Source organism: Xiphophorus couchianus, chromosome 18, assembly GCF_001444195.1.
Source record: "Xiphophorus couchianus chromosome 18, X_couchianus-1.0, whole genome shotgun sequence".
In the NCBI taxonomy this organism is placed as follows: domain Eukaryota; kingdom Metazoa; phylum Chordata; class Actinopteri; order Cyprinodontiformes; family Poeciliidae; genus Xiphophorus; species Xiphophorus couchianus.
In genome coordinates this window covers 24,028,490-24,051,719 of record NC_040245.1, presented here as the reverse complement: position 1 = coordinate 24,051,719, position 23,230 = coordinate 24,028,490, and the positions used below count along the sequence as shown (strand labels likewise).

Here is a 23,230-nt window from a genome sequence, read left to right as displayed (position 1 = left end):
GTTTGAGGTCAATTTGAATGTTTTCAGCAGTTAAAAAGCCTAGGTTTTGACTAGACTACTTTGGTATTTAGAAGTTAAGATACAATCGGTATTAATTGTCATGTAGATGAAACATATGACCGTCTCTTCTTGATGGAGGATTTTATGACATAAACAGAATTGTACAGCTTTGGGGGTTGTTTAGATTTCTATGAGCTGCTTGTTTTGTGGGCTAATTTTTGATTTTGTCATTAATTATATACACACAGGAGCTTTGTTTGCTCAAAAAAACATAGCACTTCCACACCGCTATTGAAGTTCTTTTGTTTTAAAATTGCGGTTCCAATTTCGTCTCTTTTTGTCTATTTGATCCACTGTTCCTATGACTTCAAAAATCACATCTGCACATGCGAAAGATGCTTCTACAAAGCATTGACCAATCAAGTCGAAAATACGTTGACACAAACTTTTTTCACATTTTTATTTGTATAAAGTTATTGAATACCCAACTTCGCTTTCCTTCACTACTTTGTTTTATCTGTAACGATGTCCCAGTAACACATAGTGACATCGTGAAGATGTTTCGTGAAGTACTGCGTACTATAACGTGAATAAATAAAATCTGCAAGCGTTTGACAAATAAAGCATGTGTTGCCGTCTTATGTCTTTGATCATAGCTTTCCTGGACTAGAGTCACGCACGTCGCAGCAGCAGTAATGATGGAAGTCAAGCCGTGAATCCGTGTGATGTGGGAAAGGTGCTTCTCTGCTCTGCCTGTTTGTGTTGTACAGAAATTTACCAGAGAAAACATCCTCCTCACATCTCCTTTCTCCTCGCAATCTTCCAAAACAGAGGCTGAGGCGCAAACAGGCTGACACGGAGCACCAAAGGTTTTCTCTGCACGCTCCTGACCTCGGCCCCCGGTCAGCTGGGAGGACACGGTGAGTAATAGAGGAGCAGGAGCAGACAGAGCCGGACAGCTGCATTCTTCCTCGAAGCCGCCTCGCTGCTCTGCTTTTTCTCAGGAAAGTAAGATATGATGTTTTGAAGCGCCTAATTCCTCCGGGTCCCCCGACGACTCAGGAATGCCTGAGGAGTCCAGATTTGGGTAGGTAGGACGTAGCTGAGATCTCCGTTTGAGGTATTTGCAACTGGAGCGATGGGGGAAGACATGATATCACTGCAAAAGGCTCACAGTCATGAAATTTTAATAATGCAGTGATGTCATGCAGAAAGGAGCTGTGACCTCTTATAGCCTTTTTCGGAATGCCTCTTTATATGATACCGCAGATTCTCTCAAGCCTAGAACCACTGAACTAAGCGAGGGGGGTGGTGATGATGTAATGAATATATTTTCTCACGAAATACTTTCTGGCTATAATCTCTGTTGGAACAGTAATGTGGTTATTTGCACTTTAAAACATTCAACCTTGCTACTATGGAACCAAACTTATTCTGTGTTGGCCTTGAGTTAAGGAGAACTGCATATTCCATCTGGAGCTTATTCAGTATGACATTTTAATATATAGGTGATCTTATTCTGTATTATAAAAAGGTTGAATGAAGCATCACTGTCAAAACAAATACATTTTGTTGGGAAAAAAAAGCATATTTTGGAAAATAGCTTTGGAAATTTTGTACAAACAGGGTTAGGAGAACAGTTTTTTTTGTTTGTTTTCTTTTCTTTTTTTTTGTGCAAAGTGTCACACTTCACACGTCCAAATCCTCACTCTACATTTATCTGGTGCCAGTTAAAAAAAACATAACCCAACCTCACTGTGGGAATTATCACAATTCAACCAGTTTACATTATTATTATTATTTTTAAATTGCATTGAACCCACTTTACATTTTCCAGGGAAAATATTTCGCCTGTGTTCTCATCCAGGAAATTTTGTTTCTGACGACTTAATGTGATTTTTGCTTCTTAAAATAATTCTCATGCAGTCTGTCCTGCCACTACCTAACAAATCGGCACACATAATATTTTGAAATCTAGTTCTGCATTTGGTTGACAGCTGAAAAAAAAAAATCATGTCGGCAGAGCTAACATATTGTTAGAGGAATTAATTTCAGGTTTTGACAGCCAAAACTGTCAAACCTTGTTCAGATTTGGTTTAAAAAAAACAAAAAAAGCACTAAGATTGAATTTATTTCCACATTTTTTTCAGATTTTAAACAATAAATAAAAAAATGAAAACAATAAAGAAATAATTGAAAAAATATGTGTTCACCACATTGTGTCTGAATAATGAGGGGGTCTTGCTAAAACTGTCATATCAATTAATTCAATTTGTATTTGGTTGTGAATAGCTACAGCAAATTTACAATGTATTTTGTTTGAATTTTATATGAGAGACCAAAACAAAATAGCACAAAAAAAAATGGCCACATTAATTATTATCCCCAAGGTGGAAAGTTATGCTGGCAGAATTCCAGGATAGAATAAATAGTAAGGTTACCGACCCAGGACAAACACGGCCAAAATTAAAAAGAAGGATTTAGATTAGTCCTCGGAGGGAGGCTGGCAAACTTCCACTTCTTCATATGATCCTTCTAAAACGCATCTTAACTGAATAGTAGGTTTTAAGTGGGTAGTTTTGTCAGCTGGCTCAGGTACGCCTGACTAGAAATGCTTCTACAAAGTTGCATTAAAGTTTGTGGTGATAACAATAACTCAAGAGATTACAGGGGGATTTAGTGCTGCCAATAAATGCCAATAAATGTAATGAGCAGAACCGGAGTCAGCCTCTTGAAATTTATGCTTCCCACTCACTCTGTTCGGTGACGCAATAAAACTGTATTCATTCAGTCTGTTTTTTTTCCTTCTTCTTTTCCAGAGCCTATCAACAAAATCTGAGAAACAAAGGCTGAAGAATCCATTGTGGGACTTGAAGAAGCAGTGGATCATCTTGGAACTGCAAAGCCTTTTCTTTTCTTTTTTTTGTTTATGTCATGGTGAGAAAGTGTTGAAAAGAGAGCAGGAAGAAGACAGCCTGGCAGGGAAGGACACAGCAGCAGAAGAAAAGCAGTAAGTGAAAGAGGCAGGAAGAGATAAAGGGACAGAGGAAAAAGGCGGGCAGGCAGGTAAAGTAAAGGTAATGGAATGTCAGCAGACCTTTAGACTTAGCCTACAAAGAAAAGTTAAAAAGAGAGCTTGTCGTGTGTAAAAGGAACAAAGGTGGATCCCCTTTTGCTCAGATTTTAGATTTCCTCCTTCCTTCCTCCTTTTCTTCTGAGTGCAAAGTTTGCTTCTCTATCCCAGCATCTCTTGAGCTATTTTCCTTTTCCTGTGCTCCCACAACTACCTTTTTTTTGTGTGTCAAAAAAAAGTGCTTTCATTTCACTCATGAAACTGTCCAGAGAGTGAGGTAATAGAGATCCGTTACATCTGGCAGTGAGTGACGAGGCTCATAATACTTTTTATTAGGCAGTAAGCATCGACAGATAGTTCATAGTATGTTGTTACAGAACCGCAGCACTCGCTAATTCGTTTTGCTTGTTTGAGCAGCTCCTCGGTTCTTTTATCCCGCCGCACACCCCGGCGCTTTTTTAAAAAACGACCTGTGCGGGTCTACATGTGAAGAAATGTAACGCTTTGCACTGCTCTCATCATTACACGTATTTGCTAAGTAATTTGTATGAACTCTGGGGAAAAAGGGGGTGATACTTTGTAAGGACAGAGAGAGTAAGTTACATCTTGCTGTGTTGTTAATCACTTTAAAAAAAAATCTTAATCATCAACTAACCATCTGGAAGTGCAATACTCTCTCCACACTCCCTCTGTGTGTCCCAAGTGGTCAAATATTTCTTAGCTGAATTATTCGATTAAATACATCCAATTTCCTTTGGAATGTCACTCCCTTCAAGCTCTCCACATCTTGAGGTGAGGCAGTCCAAAGAGATTAGTGCAGGATAGGGCTATATCATAATGAGAATTATCTTCTGGAAGGGGCATTTGTATGCCTTTTGTGTCATTTTTGTTGCACTGGCACATACAGTATATCTGATATAGGGGGTAACTCTAAATTGCGATGGTAATTAAAATTTTTTTTTTAAATGTTTTAAAAATCATTTAAATGAATCTTAGGCTTTTGAATCAATACTCCAGTACAGTTCTTCTGCTGCTTCACTTGCTGGCAAAAAACTGGCAAAAGCAAAAACATAAAAAATAAAAGTTTTAATTGTTTCAGAACTTCATCAAAAACTATTTTAACTATGCAATTGTATTATTGCTTAAATTTTCTTACATCTTCTAAGCTGTTTTATAATATTGTTTTATCTTAAATGCAAGGCATGGCATCATTTTCTCCTTACAGCACAAAAAAAGTGACTTAGAATGGTTTCAGAGACTCTTTTTTATTCATTTTTTGCTTATTTTTAGGAATTATTTTCTCACCTTTTCAGTGAATTCACATTTGAGCAGGGTTATTTCTGATCCAAGTAATGGTTTTCAGGTGTATATATATATATAAAGATTCTGGTCATTGGTTGATTTAATGATCCCGTCATTTTTGCTCATTAGTTAGATCAGTCATTAGTCGCTACAAATGTCAGTAAATGCTCTGCTCTACATGCCTCGATGAAAAAGTAAAACTCAAAACAAAACAAAAATCCTGACCCTGTTATGCACTTATATATATAACACTTTTTAATTAGCAAATATTGAAACTTTTGAAGTCATGAGTCTTGTTCTCACCACTGGTTGTAGCTGTGCTCCGGGGATCATGGCGTTGGCGAGCTGCATCTGTTGGGCCAACATGGCCATGTTTTTCTGCTGAATTAGGTTGTTCCTTCCGTTGATCTCCAGCTGTGTCTTTAGGTGGGGAGGAGGGTGCAGGTACTTGCAGTTCTCCCTAGAACAGCGTCCCTGGTTGGGTGGGAGAGAGCGGAAGGAGATATGAGAAAAAGAGGAAGGAGGAGGGGTGCGGAGGATGAAGACAAATGTATGGTCGACTGGAAAACTCTGTCTTCTAATTGCGGCTCAGTATCAGAAGGAAAGACCCTTGACTCAAGCTGTTGCAGCACTGTCTAACAGAGATTTGAACCTAAGTTATCATTAGGAAGCAAATCGAGGCTGCCGTTTTCTCATTATATATATATAACATATATAATATAACATATATAATATATTATATATATATATATATATACTATATATATAACTGGCCTGAATTAGCTCTTGTTCTGTTTCGTCTATGAGAATAAAAAAGTGACTTTGGGTGATTTCACAGATCCCTCTTGCTTATTTTTGGGGAATTCTTTCTTTTATGCAGTAAGATGATTCAAAGCCAAATTAGACATAATGAAATATGTCAACATGGAAAATCAGGTGATTTTAATATTTTTTTAAATTGAGAGTTTTTGAAATTATGAATGGTTTTACTCTTTCAGCAGAGGAAATCAAAGCCATTAAAAGTTTTTGCTTTTTCTTAAGTTGCAGCTGGAATTCTCAATCTGTTTTACTGATTTGATGTGATCAGAACAAAGTAGCGAATAATTGTGAAGTGGAAAGAAAATGATACATTGTTTTCTTTATTTTTTTTACTACTAAAGAGACCTAAAAGCGTGCTGAGCATTTAAATTCGGCTCACCTGGGTCGATACTGTCTGGAATAACATTTAGTTGCAATTTCAGCTGCAAAGTCCGTGGTAGTATTTTGCACATCCGTCACTGGAAAGCAGCTCAGGCTAAATCAGACTGGATGGAGAGCATCTGTGAACAGCTATTTTCTGCTCTGGTTACATATTCTCAATCAGATTAGGTTCTGAGGATTATCTGACGCATGAATATGTTTGATTGAAATTATTACTTTGGAACGGTGTGTGTATGTTCAGGGTTCTGTTTCTGCTTTTTTTTTTCTTCAAACTTGCCCTGTACTTAGCTCCATCCATCTTCCAATCAACTCTTTGTTTTTGCTAAAGAAAGACATCGCTATAGCATGGGATTGCTGCTATTATGTTACACTGAAAAGACGCTCTGCTCAGGCTGATGAAGTCTTAGTTTTCCACCACAGAGCACTTTGTGTGCAGCCCAGAAAGTTTAACTTTCATTTCATGTGATCAGTACTAATTCCTCTAGATGTTTGATGTGTCCCCTACATTGAGTTATTGCAAACTTTAAATTGATGTCAAATCACTTTCAGGTTTTGATTTTGCCACTTCTCCACAAAGACCAAGTCAGTGGGGTGTGCAACCTGTCAACAGATTGCCCCACCTGGACAACATACCACTTTCCCTCATTTTATTTAAAGATAAAAGTAAGGGAAGTAAATACAAATGCATTTCACACTGTTCAGATGTTTATTAGTAGACATTTTTTGAAGTTTAAAGAAGGGGTGGTGGTAGTCCATAACATATGGACTTAAATTCTGATGGTAATATTGCGATAACGGTAAAAGACACAACAAAAACTATTTATTACTTCTCTTTTAGGTAACTGTATGGGAGTCACAGCGTGACAAAAATCATGGCCTCACAAACACAAACACTGCTCTTGGCAGGCTGCCAAATGTTATGCACATCAAACAAAAGCTGTGTTTGTGGTTTGTGCTGAAAAATCTTTGTCTGTGCCTCCATAATTTTAAAGATAGGGTAAGTATAAAAGAAAAGGAAATGTCTCAGGTGTATCGTTTGTCTTCTACTTAGGAAATATGTGCTACCTAAGTTGGTACGGATAACATACCAATAAAATTAATAAGTTTCTGATCGTAAAATGCGATGGGTAGAAGACCTCTGCAAAATCAAACAGAGTAGAAAAACAGCGAACCGCCACTTAGATTCAGTTCTGCCTCTTTGGTTTAAATCAAAAGAAAAAGTATTGTCGTAATATCACGTCCTAATCCCTCTTTACTTTACCGCCCATGAGACTGCCTGATGTGTTGCAAAAGCTCCATAAGTGACTATTGATTGCCACCTGAATTAACCAAATGAGTTATGTGTCAATATTTGAGATCGTTGCGGAAACGAACAGGCTGGAGAACTGATGTGGGATCGATACATGATTGAAGCCTTCTGCGAGAGTGGCAAACACAAGCACACATAACAGCAGTCTAATATTATTCCAGACAGAACCGTGTGCATGTGTGTGTCTGGGTGCTTGCTGCTGTGGGTGATTATATTCATCCAGCAGCCTAAGGGGACAAGGAGAGAGTGTAATTTACACTCTCATAATGCCGGCTCCTTCAAATACTCCCCCAGATAGCTGTAATATCTTAGATGTCTCCTCCTCTTTTTCTTTTTGACTCTACCTTTCTCTCTCTCTTCCTCTCTCTCATTGTTCCCATCTTTCTGCTTCAATCACTTCAATATTCTGAGCCCGGTGCTGATATTTACTCTCATCATGACTACAGAGCAGAGCAGCTGCAGTGCTACTGTGATCTGTTCAGGTAAACGTGGAGAAGGCGCACAGCAGAAGTCCCGCTACTCTCCTTCTTTCTTCCTTCGGCTACCTCATCAGAATGCGCCAACTAGCCTCTCCTAGCACTACTGATTTTTTTCTGATTTTTTTAAAAGTAAAAGTTAAGGTTAAAGTAAAAGTATTATGGGCCCGCTGCTTTATCTCGGTGAGATTACCTGCAGCTCACTGCGACCCGCTGTAACACCTGCTTTTCACACCCCAACACATCCACTGTTCCAGCTCCTCTTTAATTCCTGACGCTTCTCCTCTTTCTCACCCCCACCCCTTCTGTTTCATCTCACTCCATGTCTCCCTTATCTGCGCCTCAGATTTCCTCGGCGCTGGCGGTTCTGCCTGGCGACAGACTTCGCATTGGAGAGCGGCTGCGTGTTGGGGGTACTTCTGACATTTCCATTGGCTGAGGCGGGAAAGGTATTCCGAGTCTGCCTCCTGGCCTCGAGGCACACATTATCAGAGCTCCGAGTCCGGTTCATCCCCATGTGTTACTGTGACTATTGATCACGGGGTAATTGGTTAATGTCTTTTGATTTTCGAAGTGCATTCCCTCTGGCAGACTACACTTAAGCATGTCATCTCCTGAATGTGTTTGTCGGTGGGTATCACTGTTACATAAAGTCCTCCGTTGGCTCTTCAACTGTATTCTCGGCCGTTAAGAGTTTAGCAGGTTTGAAACACTCATAATATTTTATTTAAAGAACCATGATGAAAAATAACTACTCAGGACATAGTGAGTGATGAAGCTTACCAAAAATAAAATAAAAAATACATACATGTACATATCTTAAATAATCATTTGGGCATGTCCAAATCAAAAGGGAAAGTATAAGTAAAGTGACTGTCATAAATCATAGCACTAAATAAGGAAATCTTAAATTAAATGGTAATTTTTATAGTTTGTTTGACACAGAGCACCGCCGCATATTTTAAACAGTAACTGTGGCTTGTAAAGTAAATTGCTTATCTTTCAGATCAAATGCCTTGACTGGAGACCAGAACACATAAATTCACCATGTACTGCAGCACGTGATCATTAAATGAGTTAAATAACACACGTTTATGAAAAGGTTTTGTTTTAGGTTTTCGGCACTTCTGGATTTCCATACTTAAAGGACAATCAAAGGTTCCTTTTTATAAAGGGAGTTAAGGATGCAGATATTTAATGATAACATGATCAGAGTGAAGTGAAATTGTAACTGCGTTGTTTTGATTAAATTAATAAATAAAATAAAATAAAAAACAGGTTAATAAAATAAATAAGAATTGTTCGCCCTAAAACATAAGATGATATCTCCATGGCAGCACATAATTGAGAAATTTGTTTCATAGCAAACTGTTTATAAAAATTGTTAAATAATTTTAGCTGAAGTTGAAGAGGTGCAGTTGCCTTTAAATTAAAAACTTAACAATGATTGATGTGCCAAAAAAAAAACCAACATAATACTGTATCTGCACAAATAAAGTTGTTAATGCTATCTCAGCAGCTGACTCTTTAGCTATTCTAAAGAAATGCTTGGAAGGCTCCTTTAGTTTTAGGTTTGAGGAAACACCATCCATCCATCCATCCATCCATCCAGTTACAAAAGAAACACCGTTTCAAAACCCAGATATTTTTCTCCCACACAATCTTCAGTTCATTCTGGGTGACCTCAGCCGCTCTAAGGTCAGAAGGCAGAATCCCTGTAAGGATTCAGCAACTCCAGTCCTCAAGTGCCGCCATCCTGAATCCCTGTTCCAACACACCTGAATCAAAAGGCAAAATCCTCTACTTGGCGTGTCAGCAGGTTTTGCAAAAGCCTGATCGTTAACTATTCATTTGGTTCAGGTGTGTTGGAGCAGGGATGCAACTAAAAATCAGGAGTTGCTGACATCTGATCCTGGGGCCCTTTTTCAGTTTAAAGCAGGAATCGTGGCCAGATACACCAACCGCCTCAGCTGACTCATTTCACTATGGAAGAGCAGTAGAAGCTGAGGATTCACATCTATTGACCATATTTAAATGTAAAGTTGGACTAATAAGTTGAGAATTCAAGGTTTTGCCTCATCTGTCTCATCAACTTCTACAAAAAAATTATATATAGATATATATATATATATATATATATTAGATTTGGATTTATGAAGCCACAGGATTTCCAGCCTTTCGAGCAGAGAAGGATCTATATATGATAAAATTTAATTTTTTGTCCGCTCAGTTTTGCTGAACTTTTCCAGTCTTCTGGTCCCACAGAGCTGGTGAAGTTGTCCCAGTTGATGGCATAAAACATTAAAATAGGCATGTTGATTTTAATAAATAAATTAAAAAAATTTAAATTAAAAACATTTTCAACTTGGTTTCTTTTCTTTTGTGCCTTGTCCTTTGGATACTTGGCAGTCATTAGAAATGTATGAACAGCTGTACTAAGCTACATTTCATGGTTGTCCTTAGTTTTAACTCCAGTTATTGCTTGAATTTGCAGCTCAGAAAATTCGGAATATTTGAATACCCCTTCTATTATTTGTGACCATGCTTCTGTCTGACCACGCAATTATGGCAGATGGTAATGCCCAGGCATTTTCCTGTCCCTTCTCTGACCTTTTCTTTAGACAGTGTCAGTGAAGGTTAATGGTGAACCTGTCTGATCTGAAGTCACAGTTCCTCTCAGGTTTGTTAACTGCCAGACTTTACTTAAGCTGACTCTGTTCTGCCTTCAGCTGCCTGCCTGCTGTCCCGTGACACGATAATGTGCCAACAGACCACTTGCAACTGTCTTTCACACATTATCCCAACTGCTCTATCTTCTCGTCATCTTGTCTTATCACGTTGCCTACTTTCTGTCTGTTTCCTGCTTCAGATAGCGTCCCTCAAGATGGAGGGAAGCCAAACGAGTGAACTTGTGATTTTTATTTTGTTTTACTTAGAAGCTATTTCCTCATGTCCTTCACAATAAGGTGTTATTCTCAGAAGCAAGCAACACCTGACTTTCAGATCAAACAATTTAATTTATAAATGCATTTTTGATACAAGACCTTAACAAACATTTTCTAAAAGAGATTCATTTATTATTTCCACAAATTCTTTGCTTAAACATGAGCAGCATTGCTTTGTTTATTTAGTTGAAATGTCAGTAAAATAAAAGAGCATTTGTAAAAATATGTCAAATATACCAGAAAGAGGTTTTTTTTTAAAATGCAATTTTCATATCACATTCCAATCTAGATGACCTAACACATTTTTATACGTTACTTTAAGGTTTCAAAGCTTATGAAACATCTCTTAATGTTAAAAAAAATTCAGATTTTTCAGTAAAGAATCAATAAAGATGTAAAATTATATGTCAATGGCAGTAAAATTAACCAAGTGTCTCAAAGTTAAGATGTTCTTATAAGTATCTAGGTTCTTCTGAATGTCACCTGCACAATTGCTTTTGTTTTTGCAAGTTTAGGGAAAAAGCATGTCGAAGGAGGACGTGCAAATTTCAAAAAAACATCCAACCAGAACCAAAACAAGCAACTGAAAACAATATCACGGTGCAGCCATTGTGTAAACCTTCATATCTGAATGTAAACATGAATCTAAACTGATGAGTACTGAAGGGAATATTGAAGAACAAAGTCAACACTGTGACCCCTTTTTGCACTATATTATCGCCGCCTGAAAGACAGAGTGTTTCTAAAATTACAATAAATGGAGTTTTTACATCAGCACTAAATAAAATGGCCGTGCAAATTGGAAGGGGGTACTCCTGTTAACACCACATTTCTACTCAATGTCTACTGTCTCCTTCAACCCTACGGAGTGCTAAAAACCTGTTAACTTTGTCAGCGCTATTTTAAAGTCCTATTATCCAATAAAACATCACCATTGGTGAAGTTGCAATTACATGCAACAATCTGGTACAAGGTCTGCACGACAAAGGGTAAATGTTGTCATCTGACAGCAGGCTGGAGGCTATGTGCACACATTCATGTTCAAGTCATTTTATTGTAATAAGAAAGCCTGTTTTGTTTGATGTTGACGCCGATGTATTTCATGTTCTCCCCCTTGTGAGCCCTAAACATGTCAACAATTTTATACGGTATCTATAGGTATCTACAGCTCAGAACATTGTGGCAAATATGGCAAAATCCCGCAAAATTTTCCCTATTTTAATACTGGAGTCTTCAGCGACAATGTGTTAAAGTGGTCACATGATGCAAAATCCACTTTTTTTAAGAGTGCTTAAATACATTTTGTGATATACATTGAGTCTCAAAGAGTACAGAGAAATTGCTATTAGTCACTTGCAGTGCTGCATAATTCTGTTTTAGTCGCATTTTCTTAAAAGTCTGCTCAGTTTTGTTGCAGATTTAGCATGCTAAACTGTTAAACAATGTCATGGACTTCTGGCTAACATATTTTGCAAATATGCCAATTTATTTCTCGCAGCAATTTTGCAGTCCACGTTCAAGGACGCTGATGCTACAAGTGGGTAAGTCAAAATGTTTGGTTGTTTGGTGTATTGACTCATTCAATTCATTACACCGCCCCCCAGCTTGAGAACCTGGTTCAATGATGTTTTTCTTGGAAATGTGCCCACATCAGTGAAGCGCTTCAAGAACGAGGGCTTCAGCAATCTCTGCCAGTATCTAGAAGGACTTGAAATAACAATTTAGACATGACTAAATGTCCTGGCCATTGCTTTCATAGCAATAGCATAGTGTTTTCTGCTTATATTAGTGCCGTATACTCACTTTTAGTTCCTTGAGGACATAACCATGTTGTGTGTTTTGAATACTATTACTACATAAATAACTTGGCATTGTTTTTTTTGCAGTTTTGGTCACACAATCAAAATGCATTTATAGCATCTTTGGCGCTAGAGTTAGCTAACTTCCTAGCCAGGTTGAAGCCTTGTTTGCAGAATGTGTTTAATGCCCATGATTGACATTGAAATGTTTCGAAAGGTCTGAACTTAGCAAGGTTGTTATTTCTCTGAAAAAAAACTAAAAACTGAAAGCAGCTAATTGTGAAAGATTGATATAGCGTTCAGTTTAGCAGTGAGTGGCTGCTCAAAAAACTGAAAAACCTTTAAGGACAAACTTCAAGTTATACATCATATCCAGAAAAGAGTTATGAATATTTTCCTTCAAGTACAGGGATATAATATATGTTTACTACTACTATTTTGCAATCAAATATTTTTTTCTGACTATTGTAAATGTAATTATTTCTGAAATGAAAACATTGTTTCATTCACAAGTGGATGTCTTGTGAGATGCCATTGCCCTCAGATAAGATCAAGATTTATTTAAATGATAACATCAATCTCTCCCTGCATGACATACATGCTCACAATCTCATGAGTTAGAAAAAGTTTATGCTAAAACAGAAGAAGTAAATTCCTTTAAAATGGACGGATGTTGAATTGTAAATAAGTGAAGCAAAAGTGATTGAAAAGAAATCAGTTAGTGACTAAAGCAAAATCCATAATAATGCTCAAGAGATTTTATTAATCACCAGAATAATAAAAAAACGGTGTCTCAAAACCTTTAGACAATACTGCAGGTTTGTTCATCTGCATGATGATCAATCGTGTTATCAAAATCCGCTTTGAGGCTGTGTTACTTTTCACTTCTTTTATCTGTGAAAACCAAAACTAAAAAAACAAAAAACAAAACCTGCAGAAGAATTTCTCTTGTGAGCTAAAAACAGAGGCAAAGTCAAGAGTACCAGTGTTCAAACCAAAAACATCCCGAGCAAGCTTTAAAGACAGAAAGCCAGCAGGAGGCAGACAGAAACACAAATGCCCAACGTGTTTCTCCTATTGGTATTAATCAAAGACCATCTGTGCAGGTGGTTTCAGCACCGACTCTGAAGATGTACCATTCAAAGGGTTGAGTGGCGCGTTGCTTTCCAGCGCTTCTGCCGGGCTTAATCGCCCACTGATGCAAAATGATCTTTTAATCTACCCAAGCAAAATTACTAATTCTGACTAAAACTACAAAATCCAACTCCTCTGATCTTTCCTGCATCCTCTCCCCCTCCCCACCCTTTTCCACTCCCTTCTGTCCGTGCTGGCTGCTGCCGCACCGTCAACACCGTGACCAGTGTGACAACTGTGGAGCTCAAGTCTGGACATCCCAAACCCTTGTGCATTATTAATTCTCTTTCAGCAGCTCTGCCTCCGCCCTGCTCCCAAAGACAACCTTCAATCAACTAAGAGCCGTCTGGATAAAGGCTGTGACGGGAATACACAAGCATAGATTTGTGCACACCCCTACTCACGCACACACACACACACACACGCACACACGCACACACACACACACACATGCTGGCACAGTGATTTCCTAACTAAAGGTTCCTGTTGGCAAGCATACGTCAGACAAATTATGACATCAGACACGACACAAAGACAAGCCTGTTTGAGGACGGCGAGTGCTGCCAGACTCTCATACACATGCAGACTAATAGAGAGACTATATTTTTATTAGTAATACACTCCAGCCTTCATGCAGTGGCTAATCACACAGTGTATTAGAGAGCAGATCTGGCCATAAACAGCTTTTTCTCTATGGCTTCTTCTTCTTTGTCTCTCTCGGTGTGCTAATACGAGGTGTCTATATAAGTCTCACTATCTCCTTCCAATCGTTTATCAAATCTGGAACACCCCTGGTGCACCAGTATAATAGCCTGGATCAGTTAATGACCTTAAAAATCTAATTTAAGTGGGCAGAGAGATACGCCGCTGGGACGACTAAGATGGAACCACGGCCAGAAGAATCACGGTGAGCAACCGAAGTGATGCTGCGCGCAAAGCCGAAGCTGTCTAGCATGAAACAGCGGACGGGTTCACAGACGGATGCTGGTCCAGACAGTAAATCCACTACAGTACGTGTCACAAATGACACACCGTCTGAGAAAAGCTTTTAGCTATAGTGCTCTACTAGCAAAAAAGACCAATTACAGACCCCAACTGCACCACTTAGCCTGGCAGAGTTAGCATGTTTGGGTTGGGTGCGGGTAGAAAAAAAAAATCGTTAGCCCAGGAAGCTAATGATGGGGCAAAATCATTAACCATAATAGCTAATGACATCACTCTGATATAGTGGAGCTGAACTGTTCTAGATTTCTGATTTAGCTTTGGAACGCTATTGTAGCTCATCTCTTTTGGTCTTTTTCTCCTAAACGTTTTCTAGCGATATAACAAAGTCCAAGTAATGACTTAAATTTTTAAAGTCAAGCTCAAGTCAAGTGTAATTTCTACAAAATGGCAAATCCAAATCAGGACTTAAGTTTTTAAAGGACAAATCTGAGCCAGGACTGAAGTCTTTAAGGATAGCTCCAAATCCAGTGTCCACTCTTTTCAAGCTCCCATTAAGCAAAGCTTCAAGTTTTGAGAGCGCAAGCCCAAGTAAAGTCTAAACTCTTTAGGGGGAAACTTTTAATCTTATCTCAAGACATTAATGGAAGATCCAAGTCACAACTCAACTTTATGAGGGCAATGTTAAAAACTCCCACATACTTCATCCAAAGCAGTTGGCGGGTGGTCATGTGGTTGCAGACCGTTTTGTCTTCGCATACACCTTTCACACAACAGTGCGGACTACTTACGGACTACCCCTCCCACTTCAGTATATGTTACAGCCATTAACAGGCTGCATCTTCTGTTTTGCTTTTGCGAAACATTCACAGAGAGAGCGACACACCTTTCTGCAGACAGACTCCTCTGTGGACAACATCACAATTTCCATCCAAAAGCTTTTAGACGTTGGACAGTCTTATTATTGTAGCAGCTATTTAGTGAATAATCTTGTAATTTGCAGATGCCCATTGCTGTCTGATATGCAACATGCCGGTGCTGAACTTTTTGGAAATGTCGCAGTTGAAGGAAAGGTCCACGTTCTCTGGGGAAATAATGTTAACGGCACTGATTACGAACCTACGGTGGTGAAGACATCAAATGTCGCCATTTGTAATAACAATGTCTTTGCTTCCAAACAAATTATAAACAAAAGATTAACTTCAGTCCTGCCTCACAGCAGCTTCTCACCGATGGAACAATAGTCCACACAACTCCTTATGGACACAAATAAACAAATAAATTAATTTTCAGTTCATTATGCAAAATAAGGAATCTTTTTTTTTTTCTCAAAACAACTCAATTGGATTTAAGTGAATCCTCATATATGTTTAAAGACACTTATATCAGATGCAACAGAAACTCTAAAACATCTTCTTTTAATGTTTAGGAATGCTATCCTAACAAGCCTATCATAAACTGGTCGTGTTTTTTTTTCTGTGCATGTTAACTCCTTCTGGCCTGCAAGTAAATTTATGGAACATATTGATGTGTAGCTAGACTAAATTACAAATACGACAAACCTACATGTGTAATTAAGTCAGCTGTTTGATTGAAATTAACAGTAGCAGCTTAGGAGTATCTCTATCAACAGTATGTTTAGACTGTAATTATGTTTGAGTGAACTGAGGCAGCCATTCCTCTCAACATCCTAGTTGTAATGCTGAGATGAAGATTATATGCTGTGTGAACAGCAGCAAATATTGACACAGAAACAATATTGTGCTTGAAGTAACAACTCACAGTTTACTGGCAGCTTTCTCTCTCTCACACACATGGTTCTAATTCGCTGGCCGTCACACCTGTTTTGTATACAGTTGTTTTCTTCCATAGCACACATTCAGTCTAATGTCCTTTTCAGTGATGAGTCATTGGCCAAAGCATCAGGACGGGATAATAGGGCAACATCATCTGCAAAAACCAGAACAGGTCACCAAAGCAGATCACCTCAACATATTGGTTGTGACTAGAAATTTTGTCCATTAAGGTTACGAAGAGAATCGGTGGCAAAATATAACCGTGGCAGAGTCCAACTATCACTGGAAACAAGTCCGACTGCTCTGGCACCGATTACAGGAACCTAACAGCCGTGTCAAAGTGCCTGGTACCCCATACTCCCAGAGTACCTCCAAACATTCCCCGTCAAAGGATACTGTTTGCAGGATACCGCCTTTCGTCTGAACTGACAGGTCTAGTTCAAAGCAAACACTCTGGTTTGTTTTCTGGTTGTACAGAGTTGAATTGTAGAAAAGCTTGAGTGTTACAAACACAATTTTTAGGCACATATATTGAGCCTGGTGAAGTAAGATATTTTTATGAGCTGCCAAATACTTTTCCTGGTTTGTTGGTGGATTTTTACCTTTAGTTCAACAGTTGAATCTAATTAATCCAATAACCAGGTCTTCTCCTGCTTCCTTGAATCTACCTGGATCTGTGTCCTCTCACTTCATCATGTCTCATCACGCTTGAGAAAAGTTAATTTGAAAGTAAACTTATGATAGCAGTCATAGATGCATATGTTAGGTATGCCTTTGTAAACCGTTTGTTTACCAAGACAGAATCAGATGTCCTCAACTTCCCTCCATCTTGCTGCATTTGTATCAGGCTCTAAACAGAAAAGCAGAGACATAAGTCTCTGATGTATACTTTTTGGGCATGGCACAGGACATCAGTTGAACAAACTGGCAGATGAGGGAAATGGGCCACAATATGTAGGGCTGCATATCATGTGATTTGGGGGATTTTTGGTTTGAGCCTGAACCAATCAGGATGTGTTGCTGACTGCTTTGAACAGGAATATCCTTGTGGTCAGAAAAGAAAGAATTGAGTGCTATGCCAACGTCCTCTTCTCAGCAGCAAGACATATTTTTATTCATTGCTCAATAAACTCCCTGACCTGGCTGTGGTTGCACAGAAATATGTTTTTTTTCTCTCTCTCTTATGCTTGTAAAATAAAATAAAATGAATCCAAGTTCAACTAAAAAAGCCTCTGCAGTGAGTTTTCCTCTCCAGAGGATGTGGCATACTTGTAGGTAGTAAGTGCTGTTGTTGGTCTTCTGCAAATGTCATGCTGAGTTGTGCAAGGCAGTCTCTAATTAGCTTTGTCCTCATTAGGTTTACAGCACTATCTCCCCTCAGACGGGGGGAGGAGGAGGACACACACATGCACGATCACCCCATCACAATCACGCGTGTAAAAACAGAGAAAGAGAGAGATAGGAGAAGGCCACCCCACAGCCCCCGAGATCTGGCCCTTCTTCTTCTCTCTCGCTTTCAATTAACCTTCCTTCTCCAGCCTCAATCCATTCATCTTTTCTCTTCATCTGTTCTTTGCTCTCAGCCTCACGCCATCCCTCTATTCACAATCTTCAAAGTTTACTGCAATTCAGCTTTATCTCTCATTCACCGGGCAGAGGAGATGGCTAGAGAGGAGATCCATTTAAAACCGCCTGGGCGGAAGACGAGTGAATGTGCACAAAGGATGCAACAGCTTTTGGGCCTAATTATGACAAACAGCGTATTGAAGCATTTATACTGGAGATACAGGGGTGTTCATAAGTTTGCATACAGTACACTCATCATTGATACGAAGATCATTAGAATTTTCAGGAAGAGTGAGATTAATATGTATGTGGAGCAAAAAATCTAACACCTAAAATTAACAACTGCCCACAAAAACAACCATTTCAAGTTAACTCTAGTGGTTAAATATCTAGTCAGGATTATACCAGAAGCCCCAGCTCACTAAAGAATGTTTATCTAATATTTCCTGGTTTGGGGTAAGTGCATGTTTATGCCCCAGTATGGGTTTAAATGAATTAAAGTCTTTGCAACTAATTCCACTTTCTGAAATTCACTCAAGCTGTTTGCTGTGCAATCTTACCATCCTGACAAAAAATGGCTCCACCGTGTCGTTAAAAGGGCAAAATTGATGTGACATTCACGGCAATAAAAAATGCATGCAAACGACTGAGCGGTACTATTGACTTCACAGTCTGCCGAAGATACACTTCTTTCATTTATAACTTATAAACTTGCGATTTAATCCCAAAAGTAATACAGAAACATGCTCTGCAGTCACTGTGAAGAAGACCCGAGAGACGGGCCAACAAGACTTATTAAACTGTTTGCCTGCATCTCTATTTGAAGGTTGTAGATGCTCTATGCACAGGGATACAAAATGTGAAGTTGTCCTTGTAAAATGAACAAAAGCTGACAAAGTCTAGCAGCTGCCTTTGATTCGTGTTGTGATCTTTCGCATACACACAAAAGTGTTTCCAAAGTAAAAACAAAGGATGCTTTTGGTGACAGTCAGGACGCTGCTCTCTGTAAACGCTGTTTTTGAAAGCAACCAAACAGTCACAGCTGCTTAGGAGCACCAAAAAAAATACATGTGGGCTCTTTGACTTATTGACCTGTGAAGAAATTTGTAGTATCAAATGGCTTATTTATTTCTCAATCCACCCCCTGGATGAAATGAGTCAGGATCAGATGCCTTTTTGTCAGGGTGCTGGAATGTATGTTCTACTTCTGATGAATCACGCGGGTAAGGCAAAAATTCGAAAGACCACACCCTGACGCTTCCAAGAAACGCAGAACAAAAAAAAAAGTTAAAGGAGACATCTCCTCTTACATGGACCCATCAACCGAAGCACACACATTGCAATTCCAGTTCAACAAAGGATGTCACTGTACCGGCTTCGGCTGCTAATGTCGCTGCCTTGAGTTTGAAGCAGATATGAGAGGATTAGCATTCATTACTCCATAAAGTAATGGTAAGCCTAGTGCAAACGCATTCAGAACAGCGTAAAGACTCAAGAGTCACAAGGCAGGAATTTGTGTTATGTTCTGTAGCAACTCTTTCATTTGATCACAATGAAAGAGTGATCAAATACTAATTACTTTTAGTGGTTTGTATGAGAGAGTCCACTCAGGATGAGCAACCAAGACAGGCATTCTGTGTGGCTATACGAGATCTTCATTATATGATGACACTGAGTTTGAACAAAAATGTATAATTTGTTAAAATATTAATATAATTAAATGTTTCCAAACAGCCACATTTCTTACAGCTGTGGGAAATATTAAGAGACCACTTACAATGATCAGTTTGTCTGATTTTACATTTTTTATAGCTATATGTTTTTAGTCAAATGAATATTGTTCTTTTATTTTATGAACTACTAGCAACATGTCTCCGAAATTCCAAGCACAAATTTAGTATTTATTTGCAGAAAATGAGAAATGGTCAAAATAACAAAAAAGATACAGCGCTATCAGACCTCAAACAATGCAAAAAAAAAAAAAAAAAATCAATTAAATAAATTAAAATTCATGTTCATTTAGAAACAACAACCAATGTTTTAACTCAGGAAGGGTTCAGAAATCAACATTTGGTTGGAATAACCCGGAGGTTTTCAATGGAGTTCAGTGCAGTGGGCTCTTAATCTTTTCCAGAGCTGTATACAGCGCTTTTCAGGACACTCAAAGACATTTTACAATGAAATCAGTCGCTCCCATTCACGCACACATTGACATGCTGATGATTGTAAGCGAATGGGAACTGTACCAAGTACGCATTTTTTAAGCATCATATCTTTTCTGTATTGTAGCTGACATAAATCCCTTTATCACAGCTTATCCATCTTCTCATTGATATATTCAACATGCTAATGCACAATTGCCACAAATCAATTTCAAAGTTGTCACAGCAGTCACTTCACGACGCTCCGATGGCGTCCGCAGACGGGATTGTGCTTTGTGGATGTGACAATCAGCAACTACTTAACAATTGTCTCATGACTATAGAAAAACATATCTGCCGAAAATATTTCAGACATTTAAGTAGTTCTAAATGTCTGAAATGTCTGGGTTACTATCAAGGTGTAGCTAAAAAGGTGGTTCTTTGACTGTACGACAGTATAAGCAAAAATGAGACCTCAATTTGCAATTACAAGACGTGAATAAAAACATACAGATCATGGAGCATGCCACATGATCCCACACAGACAACATGAACAGAGGGCCATCGCCCATCTTCATCATGCAGTGTCTTCCGGCAGCACACTCTTCCACATTGATCCACATTGATCACCCTCGGCTTGTACCACTTCAGCAGGGAGCAGGGGATCAGTGGTCAGGGTTATCACCTTCCCTTGGGCTTCTGACAATATGCCCATTGTCAAAATCCCCAACAAAATTCAGCCTAACTGACTTAAAGGATCGATTAAAATCTCTAATTTGAACGAACATTTGAAGAAAGACATCTACAGGTTGATGCTGTAACAGAAAGCGAGCTGTCGGACAGATGCTGCACAACACAGCTGCTGCTGCCATTTCAGCTGAGCCTGAAACCGCCGTAATCCAGTTAGAGCCTTGTGAGGAATCACAATGACCAACAGCAAGCCCTTCAACAAGCCCTACAACAATATAAGGGATATTACAGACATTATTCAACCCTGAATATTTCTAGCTGACGACTGACACAACTCCCATTTAATTCCGCACCTTTCCCCTTACGTTATTACTTCTGTCAATGCACACCCCGCCCATCAGCAATCCCTTCCACTCCATCTGTCCGTCACTGTCCAAAATACCCTGCTGGATGTCCAATGCACTCATCGATCACTCTTTTGGGTCTCAATTACCCCTATTGTTGAGCCTTCTTTGTTCAAATGTGCCATTAATCTGCTTGGATGACACAGCACTTTTCCCCGTCTGTCTCTGAAGAGATCATATTATTTGCCTCACATCATATGTCATGACAATCTAATTGCAGACTCAGGCATTTACGTACACAGCGTCAGACCGTTGGGTCTTTTGACAGACAGACTTGTCTTTGCTGCAGCTTTGCATGCAAGCAGAAGTGAAAATATTTTCAAAAATGTAATTCAGGGTTAGTTCATCAGCTTTTAGAAAGACACTGGAGTGAGAAGAAGAAGAAATATTGAAAGAAAACAAAAACATACACTCCATAATGGTCATGTAGGATCAATATTGGATGGAAAGTGCTGCCCAACAGTGTGAATTTATGTTGATGAGCACTCCTTACAGATCTATCTTGTTGTCCACATAACTCTTTCCCTTTTTTTCCCTCTTCCATTAAGACATGTTTTCTTTGGCCTCAACACTTGGTCTTTCCTATGACTGCCCATGCCATCTAATATTCTGTCTCTGTGCAGCGCAAACAAAGTCGAGAGGAGGTAACCGAGTTCTTTTCATAAGCGTGATAAATATCCCACTTCTGCGTTTGTGGCTGATGGGTCTCAAGGACGAGATTTAATGAAGCTCTCATCCAACTCTGATTATTTTCTAATTAAAGAAGTGACTGATGGGGGCAATGACTACATTCATGAACGCATGCTTATAGCTTGTGGGGTTTGTGAAGGGGTTTGGGGAGAGCCAACACAAAGACAGTAATCATACTTTGTCGAACCTTGTTTGTTTCTGCCTCTGTCTCTGCCAAACAATGAAAGGAGGAATGTGAATGGGCAGGCAACTCTATCCAGGTTGAATAATGTTAAGTTGCTCTGAGCTTCTTTACTTTTGCTAAGGTCCTTTTACACCTTCACTTATTTAATAGTTTGTTTCGCCGTATTACAATTTGATGAATGGTGAGACAATTGTGAAATAAAAGACAAGAGCAGAAGAGCAGATGAAGGCCCCTGAAGACACTGCCGCTCCTAGAGACGCGAGAAGTTATCTTGTAATAACAGGTAATGGGTGGGCGACACAAACAAACAGGGACCGATTCAACTATCGCTGTGGCAGGAACGACAACAGCACCGAGACATCGCAAAATCAGACCGTCTAAACCGCCAAGGTCCTTCAGCTTTGCGGAGAAGTGCGGAGAGATCGGTTATATTGAGCGAAGGTTTCAGAGCAAACGTCGAGGTCATAGGCTGAAGGGTGTTTAGAGGTAGGAAAAGGATGACTGCATATGGCGGCGGCCTAACGTCTCAGTGCCCTTGCATGCTCGTCGGCCTTGGTGTTGTCGTGTCACGTCTCCATGCTGATGCAGCATGTCTAAAGATGGATGTGTGCAAGTCTATGCTGATGCAGCTTATCCACAAATGGGTGTAGAAATGATGGTCTCTCTGAGGACACAGAGACATTTAGAGGATATGCTTCAGACAAAGTTATTAGCTGCTGGTGGTGTTTTTACTGGTTCCATCATAGCTAATAGAAGTATGTTTGTGTGGGTATCTGCGGGATAAAATGGTTGAGTTGTTTGAAATTGTTTTGCTTCTCATTGAAATGATAAGCTATAAAAGAATCTGTACAAAGCTGTTGATGGTAGAGCAGTATTATTATTCTTTAACATTGTTGAAAAAGGTGTTGCCTTTAGCACAAAAACACAAAATAAACCTTTTTTTTCTCCTAAAATGGATGCTCTGGTCATTTTTTAAAGCGGTTTGGTGCAAATTAAGATAATCTGTGATGTTTTGCAGTATGCTATTGTTTTAAGTCACATCAGTTTGCTATTGTGTCAATGAGCATTGGCATTATTATAAAGCTAAGCTAAACTTAACCTTTATTTGTGTCTTATACATTTCTAAGCAAATATGTTGCTTAGAAACCATTCTTGTGAAATACTTTTGTTCACAAATGACTATTTCTATGTAAGACTGAAATAATTTTTTTTTTAAAAGAAACTAATTAGAAACCTTGAAGATATTGCTTTACATCAGCAGTGCATGTAAACACTTAGAGGAGTGTAAAGGATCATTACCCTGACTGAGGCTGATCCACTGAAGAATTGCACAGACGTTGAGCCTGCAAAGAAGGTCCAAACCAGCAATTGTGCATTTCTCATTCTCATTCCAAGTGAAACATCCAGAAAATTCCGTAGACTATAATAAATTTGCTCAGATTTATTGCTCAGAGTTTATTTTGAAGCAATAAATTAAGATGGCGTCTATTAGAGTTTAGACCCAAAACTAAACACAAAAATCTAAGTCAAAAGCGCCTGGGATCCCTGGAAAAGAGGAAAAGAGGAGAGGAGATCACTG

General features: G+C 38.9%; 1 protein-coding gene across 9 annotated transcripts in view; it reads right to left on the bottom strand.

Annotated features, from left to right (window-relative positions):
* The window catches only part of LOC114161955 (muscleblind-like protein 1), a 74,685-nt gene that overhangs the window by 20,150 nt on the left and 31,305 nt on the right, over nt 1-23,230 (bottom strand). For all 9 annotated transcript variants that reach the window (XM_028045655.1, XM_028045653.1, XM_028045660.1 and 6 more), the window contains exon 3: nt 4,679-4,849. In XM_028045655.1, the coding sequence (XP_027901456.1) occupies nt 4,679-4,849 (171 nt within the window). The remainder of the gene's footprint in view (nt 1-4,678; nt 4,850-23,230) is intronic.